Source organism: Chlamydotis macqueenii, chromosome 2 (assembly GCF_036417535.1).
Source record: "Chlamydotis macqueenii isolate bChlMac1 chromosome 2, bChlMac1.mat, whole genome shotgun sequence".
NCBI classification, from domain to species: Eukaryota; Metazoa; Chordata; class Aves; order Otidiformes; family Otididae; genus Chlamydotis; species Chlamydotis macqueenii.
Genome location: NC_141557.1, coordinates 50,474,784 through 50,484,871, shown reverse-complemented (window position 1 = coordinate 50,484,871; position 10,088 = coordinate 50,474,784). Strand labels below are relative to the sequence as shown.

At 41.7% G+C, this 10,088-nt stretch overlaps 1 protein-coding gene across 1 annotated transcript; it reads left to right on the top strand.

Moving 5' to 3' along the window:
• Positions 1 to 1,332: 1,332 nt before the first annotated feature.
• On the top strand, positions 1,333 to 10,016 carry LOC104486379 (putative G protein-coupled receptor 141). The gene is made up of 2 exons (XM_086742387.1): positions 1,333 to 1,353; positions 9,069 to 10,016. The coding sequence occupies exons 1-2, from the start codon at positions 1,333 to 1,335 to the stop codon at positions 10,014 to 10,016; spliced, it is 969 nt and encodes a 322-aa protein (XP_086598513.1).
• Positions 10,017 to 10,088: the final 72 nt, after the last annotated feature.

The window sequence follows — 10,088 nt, the reverse complement described above, 5'->3', positions numbered from 1 at the left end:
CTGGGAAAACAACATTGTTATTTATCAACAATATTATATAACTTATATGTTATGTAATTATTATATGTATCAACAATATATATCGTCAATATTATACACATTAACAGATATATTAACTTATTGTATGTATCAACAATATCATATAACTCAAAAAACCCCACACATTCAGATGCTACCTGCACGTCTTCAAGATACCTTGACTTTCTTCCCACTATTCATTGTGATGTATTTATTCCAGAGCAAGACCAAGAAGTCAAGAGAACATGACTAACTTGAGCAGGTACAGAACTTGATCTAAGGATATCTTAGCTTTATATCTGTCTTTACCTTGGAGGTTTCAGCTTTTTATCTGTAGCATGGGGAGAATGGTATGTATGCCTTTTGGCAGAGCTTTGAGATCAGCTGCAGAAAGGTACTAGGTAAGAGCTAAGCATTATTATTGTGATCATGATCTGAACAGCTCATCAGCCATTAGAACTACTGTGGTACTACACGCCCCTTGTGTTTTTTTAACCAAATATGAAGCAACAGGATGTAGTCAGTTAAAGTGTTCTTATGTAAGATGATAAGTAAATGTAGAATGTTAATACTCTTTGTTTCAAAACTACTATACTCAAATATAACTGTGTTCTGATAGAAATTATTTAAGTCTGCAGGAGAGCAAAACTGACCTTGCAATCTCCTCACAGAAACACAGTGCTGCAGTAAGACATCTTTTACCATACACACCACACAGAAATCATCACTGCTGATGAGCCTTCAATACTGACATGGCTAGTGTTTTTTTAATAAAATATCTCAGTTTCATTTTGCTAGCACTGTAGAGGGGTTGCAATGGCACTGAGTCCCAGATCCAGATGCTGAGCTACAATCTTGGCAGAAAGCAGGGCTGAGACACAGTGCTGGGCTTTAGGGTGAGCTTTGTTTCATTCCTTGCACTTTGATGTCTATCCTCTAACCATGTCCAAACCCACACTTAGTCAGTTACAATATAGATAATATTTTGCTCCTGTCCTACCCTATTTTCTCAAAACACTGTTTCAAATTATCCCTTCCACTCTGGGGAATAACCTTTCCAAACAAGTGTCTTTGTGATCTGTGAGGTTTACATCTCTGTGTAGATTTGATCATTTTAGACAGTAGAAGAACGTAACTGTTCATAAATGAGAGGCTTTGAAGACTTCTATGGCTAAGAAATAGCTGCAAATTAGGGGATCATGTCATACAACTAAAAATCTTCTGGAAATTTTGTGCATATGGGCAGCCCTGCCCTCACATAGCTGAGGCTCATAGTTGTTGCTTCATTGTAGGCTCAAAGAAGGAAGTAAGGCAATGACTCTTGAAAATATCAATGTTTTTCTTTTTGTTCTTAGGGCTTACAGAAAATGAAGAGCCAAGTAAACACCTGAAGAGTGGAGATAAAGTCCAATCTGTAAGTATACACAGAATAAGCAAAAGCCTTGGTTTTCAATACTTTTTAAAAAGTGTTTGCAGCTTTAGGAAAAAAAAAGTATCTAATTGTTTTATTTTGAACATATTTTAAACCTTTTCTGCACAACTTTTTTCATCATTGTTATTTATAATTTCCTAGTACAGGAAAACATTACTTCGTCCTTTTCCATATTCCTATCCTGTAGTTGTACACTGCCTCCTGAAATTGAAAGGCAATTCATTTTGTTTTCATCCATTTTTGTGTCTGTGTTTAATAACATGCAATCTTTGTAAAGACCAGAAGGGTAAGTTTTTTCTCTTTGATAAGATGCAGCTAGGACAGTAAATAATTATTTTTAGGAAGTTTCCATGTTTAAATTTTTGTGTAAAAACAGCAGAAATCTTGAACAAAAGAGGACTAACTCAACATGTTTTTCCATCCCATTTGTTCTTCAATAGACTGGATTTAAACTAAAAAGTATCAGCATAATGATGACACAGCCTGCAAGACATGAGTCAATGAGCTAGTGAAAGAACTGGAAGAATCACAAAATGTTTGAAAAAAAATAAATATCTAAATGTAAATACACATTTGATATTTCATATTTTTAATTTGTAATGTTTTCCTCTAAGCGGACATTTATACTTCAAGCTTCAGGTGTATGTGTTTTTTTTTAAATGAAGAGAATTCTGCAGTTATTCTAGTGACGTAGCCTAAATTACTGTAACACAACATGGAATTAGAGCAATTAAAAAGCAGTTACAATGCTCTCAACAGAAAGCATCTCTGAGGCTGAACAAGGGTGTTTGTGAAACAAATGCACATTTTAAACAGACTTATGTTAAATAGAGGGCGTGCAGCAAGTTCTCTACCCTGGACTTCAGAAGAGCAGACTTTGGCCTCTTCAGGGATCTGCTGGGCAAAGTGCCATGGGATAAGGGCCCTGAAGGGAAGACGAGCCCAGGAAAGTTGGTTGATATTTAAGGACCACCTCCTCCAGGCTCAGGAGTGATGCATCCCAACAAAGAGGAAGTCGAGCAAAAATGCCAGGAGGCCTGCATAGATTAACAAGGAGCTCCTGGACAAACTGAAAAATAGAAAGGAAGCCTACAGAAGGTGGAAGCAAGGACAGGTAGCATGGGAGGAATACAGAGAGATTGTCCGAGTGGCCAGGGATCAGGTAAGGAAGGCTAAAGCCCTGGCAGAAATAAATCTGGCCAGGGACATCAAGGGCAATAAGAAAATCTTCTGTAGGTACATTGGGGAGAAAAGGAAGACCATGGAGAATGTAGGTCCTCTCCAGAAGGAAATGGGAGACCTGGTTACCCAGGACATGGAGAAGGTTGAGGTACTCAATGACTTTTTTGCCTCAGTATTCAACAGCGAGGGCTCTAACTACGTCGCCCAAGTCACAGAAGGCAAAAGCAGGGACTGGGAGAATGAAGAACCGCCCACTGTAGCAGAAGAGCAGGTTTGGGAACATCTAAGGAACCTGAAGGTGTACAAGTCCACAGGACCTGATGCATCCATGGGTCCTGAGGGAACTGGTGGATGAAGTTGCCAAGCTGCTGTCCATCATATTTGAGAAGTTGTGGCAGTCTGGTAAAGTTCCCACTAACTAGAAAAGGGGAAGCGTAACCTCCATTTTTAAAAAAGGGAACAAGGAAGACCCAGGGAACTACAGGTCAATCAGTCTCACCTCTATGCCTGGCAAGGTCATGGAGCAGATTCTCCTGGAAATCATGCTAAGGCATGTGGAAAATAATGAGGTGATAGGTGACAGCCAACACAGCTTCACTAAGGGCAAATCGAGCCTGACCAATTTGGTGGCCTTCTATGATGGGATTACAACATCTGTGGACAAGGGATGACCAACTGACATCATCTACCTGGACTTGTGCAAAGCATTTGACACTGTCCCGCACAATATCCAGTTTAGAACTAGAGAAAAGTTGTGGTCAATGGCTCGATGTCCAAGTGGAGACTGGTGACAAGTGGCATTTCTCAGCAGTTGGTATTGGGACCAGCCTTGTCTTTGTCAGAGAATTTTTGAGAAATTAACACATTTCAGAGAAAAGTAAAAATTTGCAATATAATAATATATATATGTATTTTTCAGTTCACCCACTAATAGATCGCGTTTTAGATCATCGTACCAGGATGTTAACATTATGTCGAAGTTGCCTCCGGGGCCTTTTCCCCACGCCCTCATTCCTATTAATAAATAGAAAATAAATAATTTTATTCCCAATTCATTAAATACCGTTACAATCATGATCTCATGACGCTTCTAGGTTTACTCATAAATATATGCATGATATCTACAGAAGTAAATAGCCCTCAATTTGACATTTGTCAAGCTACCTTTTCCGGTTGGGAGGAGGAGAGTCCCAATTAAGTTAGTAATTCATAGTTGCCCTGATGCCGTTTTCCACGTGCACCAATAGGAAAACCATAAAATTTAATATCCTCACAATTTGAGAATTCTGACATCTTTGTTAGCGACATGAACAGTGGGATAGAGTGCACCCTCAGCAAACTGGCTGATGACACCAAGCTGTGTGGTGCTATCGACACGCTGGAGGGGAGGGGTTCCATCCAGAGGGACCTTGACAGGATGGAGAGGTGGGCCTGTGCCAACCTCATGAAGTTCAACCAGGCCAAGTGCAAGGCCCTGCACATGGATTGATGCAATCCCAGGCACAGATACAGGCTGGGCAGAGAATGGATTGAGAGCAGCCCTGAGGAGAAGGACTTGGGAGTGATGGTAGATGAGAAGCTCAACATGAGCCAGCAATGTGCATTTGCAGCCCAGAAAGCCAACCACATCCTGGGCTGCATCAAAAGCAGCATGACCAGCAGTCGAGGGAGGTGATTCTGGCCCTCTACTCTGCTTTCGTGAGACCCCACCTGCAGTACTGCGTTCAGCTCTAAAGCCCCCAACACAAGAAGGACATGGACCAGTTGGAGCGAGTCCAGAGGAGGGCCATGAAGATGATAAGAGGGCTGGAGCACCTCTCCTATGAAGACAGGCTGAGAGAGTTGGGGCTGTTCAGCCTGGAGAAAAGAAGGCTCTGGGGAGACCTTTTAGCAATCTTTCAGTACCTAAGAGGGGCGGGCCTACAGGAAGGACGGGGAGAAACTCTTTAGCAGGGCCTGTTGTGATAGGATGAGGGGTAATGGTTTTAAAATAGAGAGAGGTAGATTCAGATTAGATATTAGGAAAAAAATGTTTACACTGAGGGTTGTAAAACACTGGAACAGGTTCCCCAGAGAGGTGATGGATGCCCCATCCCTGGAAACATTCAAGGCTAGGTTGGGTGAGGCTCTGAGCAACCCGATCTGGTTGGAGATGTCCCTGCTCCTGGCAGGGAGGGTTGAACTAGATGACCTTTGAAGGTCCCTTCCAACCCAAACTATTCTATGATTCTATGATTCTAATATTTGTCTTTTGTACTGCCTCCAACCTAGTCTAGTTCAATGCAGAAATGTCAGTTCTGACAAACACTCATTTTTCTGTTTTATTAAGTCTGCTAAAAATAGAAATCTTTAATTTGAATTGGACTTTCTTCCCCTCTAAATTGAAATGAAACTTCTCAGTTGCATGTGTGCAGGCTGCAAATTCTTCTTCTGTAGAACCCAGCTGTTGGAACACATGAAAATCTGTGTGAAGCCTGCCAGTCCCTCAGTAGATGTATATTGGGGGATAACTTTTGCAAACACTTGTAATACGGAGAGCAGAGCTGACTGAGATGGTAAGTGTCATTGTTTTGGCCAAATGCCTTTTTTTTTTTTTAATAAATTGATATAATGTTGATGTAACATAATGATGACTGATGAACTTCACTGGGAAGATAGTAAGCAATGAAGGGAAAAAGCCAGTGAAGGCTGGTCTGGATTACTAAGTCAGGTGCAAACTAGCAACATGCATTTCACCACTTCCAAATTCCAAATTGTTAATCTAACAACCGAATAGGAGCACAATGCTAATGGAGGCATTTCATTGAGGAGCCACAAGTACCACTGGGATGAAGAGAAAATAAGTATCTTCTGTCTCTTATCTCTACTTATCTCCAGGTATCTGTAGAGAAAGCCAAAATTTGACAAAGGGTTTTTAAATCTGAAGGCAAAACGAGAAGCACTTACTATGCCTCGAAGCTGAGGTTGTACAAATTGTGTCTAGAAATATGGTTAACTTTTTTTTTTTTAAACAGTAGGATAATTAACAGTAAGGTAAAACAGAAACAAGTTCTTGAAGGTTGGAATGAATATTCTTTTACTGGGAGAATTTTAGCAGGGCCTGAATCATTTTCATAAATTACATGTGCTGACCTGAAGAGAGCAGTCCAGGGAAATCCCATGGACTGTGCTATGCAGAAGGTCACAGGAAATGCCTGTGATGGTCTTATCCACACTGATAACTGATGAATCTTGAATGCATAAGAATCTTTTTACTAATCATATTTCTGGAAGGACCCAGTATCTACTTCCTTTGTCAAACTAAAACACAGCTGTTTTGGCAGTTGTCCCCAAGCCCTTGGGACCAGCAGGTCTCTCTTTAACCACTCTGGCATTCAAATGAAGTGGTTGCCCATCATTGCCTCGTGCCTGTTCAAAGCACATATCCGGCAGAAGTTTAGCCAAGTGATGAGAGGCTTAACACAGAGGAAGACCAAGCTTTACTCCAGAACTTGAGCAATATCACTAAACTGGCAGTAGCTAGAGCGGGTAGGAAGGCACAGAAACAAGAACACCTCCCCAAGGGGAAACTGTCTGCCTTTGGGTGTGCAGTGAGGTAAGTCCTCTCCACGCTCCTTCCATTCTTACAGATGGCAAGAGCTAACAGCCGTGTGCATGAAGAGAAGCCGCCTGGGTGAGGCAAGGTACTATCCTGAAGGAGTTCCTTGGTGCTTCAGATATTATTTGGGGCCAGAGGGTGTGTGGGAAGGAAATAAAGGGATGAGACTGAACTGTAACTCTGTGACCAGGGTACAGCCACGTTGTAAAATGCAAGGTAATGATAAGATAATTTAAAAAGCTAGTTTTAAGCAAGCTGGAGTCAGTACTGAAGCAATGCTGTTACAGCTGGCTAAGCAGCATGAGGGAAGACTATTTCTTAAGTAGCTTGACACTACTCTTAGTGGTCTCTTGTCGTTCCTCCTCTGCTGTGGGATATTTTCTGGCTCTTGGAGACTTCTATAGCTCATGTTTCCCGTGAGGCTCAGTAGATAGCCTTATGTTATATAATTAATCAATCTCTTGTAAGACTTACATTCATTTTCGTTCCATGTGCCTCCTGTTAAATTCTGGCCAAAGGATTTGTTAGCTGTATTTCAGGTCAGTAGGTTATAGCTATGTGAATGTCAGCACAATAGGAAACCTCATTTCACCAGAAAGCAGCATTTCCTCTGTGAAACATGCACCATGTCATGCAATACTCTGTATTCATCACGCAATGATATTTCAGTGGGATGCCTGTAGTACTGGGGAGCTGATAATCTCATATCATAGCTGCTGGTAGATTTTTTTTTTTTTTTAAGGCTAATGAAAATGAGATTTCCTGCAGAATGAAGGGATTTAACAATGACTGCAAAATTCTGCAGAAACCTGCATTTCCATGTCTCAGCTGCTTATTTGCAGACAGAAATAGATCTCTCGCTGTCCCCTCAATAGGAATGTCTGAGGAAAATATCAGTTATCTGACTTCTGCTTAGCTTTTCTTTACTGCCTTCAGTTCATGTTTCACTGCCGGGCTGGAGTTCTTCCTCTCCAAGTGCAGCCATGGTGCTGGGGCTGCTCACACCAACCCGCATTTCCGGTGTGTTGCATTTAGGGCTGTGGCATTTTTAAAACTTTAAATATACATTTTAAATTAAAACAGTCCGATAATGTCACTTCTTGGAGACATATTTTAGAATTAAAGCTTAACAACTTGGAGAAACTGATGAACAGCTATTGCTAATCCCTTCTGGCTTGCATAGTTGTAAGGCTGAAACACAACATCTCAGAAACAAGAACAGAACTGGAAGGAACTTGCATCGTTTCTGATGCAAGAGCTGCCAATCAGCAGCACCTTTGAGAAAAAGCTCTTTCATTGAAACCCCTCTTACTTCTCATAATACACTGGAATTAGTTGTCCACATAACTTTGAAATGCAGTTTCAAACAGAAAAGTTCAGGAAGTCCCAGCAACCAACACATCCATTTGATATATGGCAGTTATATTTATTTTTTTTTTACAATGAAATATCTGGAGTCTTAGATGCATTGGGACAGCTGGAAAATAACTGACTTTTCAATGTATAAAGAGATCTTGATTACTCAATGGATGAATGCTTAGAAATATTGCTAAGAAACAACAAAAAACATCTGAGATGCATCATAGATATTCATTCCCCACTGTGAGCAAAACCAGTTTATAAAACTGTTACAGGTATTTTTTCTTTTCCACAAAAGAGAGAACTGCTAAAGAGCTTTTTCCCCTCCCCACTTTTGTCAGTATGTACTACCTAAAAATGAAAATAAGCTGAAACACCAGTCGTAAAAAGAGATAGAGGAATTACTTTGTGAAGTAAACAACACTGCAGTTTTAAAAGAAAAATTGCAAAAACTCAATTAGGATAAAACCGCCTGGTTCCACACTGGAACAGGTTGCCCAGAGAGGTGGAATGGTTCCCTGGAAGCATTCAAGGCCAGGTTGGACGCAGCTCTGAGCAACCTGATTTGGTTGGAGATGTCCCTGCTCCTTGCAGGGAGGTTGGACTAGATGGCCTTTAAAGGTCCCTTCCAAGCCTAACCATTCTATGGTTCTGTATTTAATCTCTCTTTGAAATAGTAATATATTAAAAATGTATAACATACTTATTAAACTTGCCATTAACTTTCCTCTAGCCTCAGCTTGGGCCAGGCAGACTTATTTGCACTAACACAGGATGTCCTTTCCTAATGTTTTCTAAAAGCCCATTTTGTAACACCCAGTTACCACATATTAGATGTGAAATGGCCTTACGCACTAGAGCAGCACTGCCCACACTACTCAGTCTGGCAGGATCTGAGCAGGATCTCCATGGAGCCTGGGTATCCATGGTGTTACTCAGATAAACAGTACATGGAGAAGAAGGAGTTGACTGTAATGTGTGCAAAACTCAGCTCTCAGTACAATTTGTAGCTTTGATAGAGCAACATATAATTGTTATCTGGCTCCGGGAATGGCAAATTTGTACTGCAAATAAACTGATGAATGAGTAGCAGAATTCAAACAATAGCTCTGATCTCCACTCCAAAAGCATGCAGATGCTCCAAAGAGATAACTAATAACATGGAGAGCTCAAAAGCACCACAATCACGTAATTTCTCTAAGGATCTCTTCTTCCCTCATATTACTAACTCATGCTTGTTTTAAGGGGTATGGGCTAGCAACGTCTTAAGGACTAGAGCACCTTCTCTGCCCAGGCTTCTCAGACATTTTTCTCTGGGATAGGGAATGTTTGGATAAAGCTACTCATTACAGCTTGTGCCAGGTGTGAGATTCCAGGATTATCCCTTGAGCAAGATCCAGGTGGAAAACTCTACTGGCTTTTCAGGTGGCCTGCGCATTCCTACTTTATCTTAGTCTTTACATATTCTTTCATTTCTAGAATATGTACAAGGAAGATTTCAGGAACATGATTGAAGAGAGCAGGAACAGCAGTGACGACTTCTCTGCCTTCGCTCACACCGGCACCACGAGAGCCATACTGATTACTGCCTACTCAGTTGCGTTTGCTGGAGGTGGGATTGGGTCCATCGCAATGTCATTTATGCTGGTCAAGATGAACACTCTGTCCGTGACCACTACAGCCATAATTAACCTAGTTGTTGTGCACGGCCTCCTCCTCTTCACAGTGCCCTTCCGCCTGCATTACTATGTCAACAAGAAGTGGATATTCAAGATGCCATTTTGCAAAATGGTGAGTGCAATGGTGCACATCCACATGTACCTGACCTTCCTGTTCTACGTGATCACACTGGTGATCCGGTGGCTCATCTTCTTTCAATGGAAGGACAAGGTGGAGTTTTACAGGAAGCTGCACGCCATTGCGGCAAGCACTGCCGTGTGGGTCTTCGTCATGGTCTTTGTGGTGCCAGTCTTGTACTTTGAGTACGGACGCTCAGGCTCATACAACGATACAACGTGTTTTAAGTTCCAAAAAGAACTACAGCAGGAGAGTGTGAAAGCCCTGAACTATGCCGTAATTGTAGCTGTTGCCTGCATTACTTGTATCCTCTTGGGCCTGCAGATATTCATCCTAGTAAAAGTGGCAAGAAAGCTGTCCTCCTCCCTCTGGTCACACCAGGAGTTCTGGGCCCAGGTGAAAAACTTGATTTTCATCTGTGTCATCATAGTTTGCTTCCTTCCCTATCACCTCTTTAGGGCCTACTACATACAGCATGTGAGTGATTTTGACCAGTTAGAAAGCTACAATGAAGTATTTTTGAGTCTGACTGCCCTCAGCTGCCTGGACTTGCTATCGTTTGTGCTGAGTGGAAACCGCCTCTTCAAGCAAACGGTGGGCATGCTCCGCAGCAGATTGTCTTGCTGCTAGCATCAACCTCCTGCAGGTGCTCAGACCTGGACCTGGCAGAGCATGGTGCTGGGCAGGCATGGTAATCCCACT

Excerpts from the sequence above, each read along its gene's own strand:
- LOC104486379 (XM_086742387.1), top strand. The coding sequence starts at position 1,333 with ATGACTCTTGAAAATATCAAT. Across the intron at positions 1,354-9,068 it reads TGACTCTTGAAAATATCAAT|AATATGTACAAGGAAGATTT; the intron begins GTTTTTCTTTTT and ends TTTCATTTCTAG.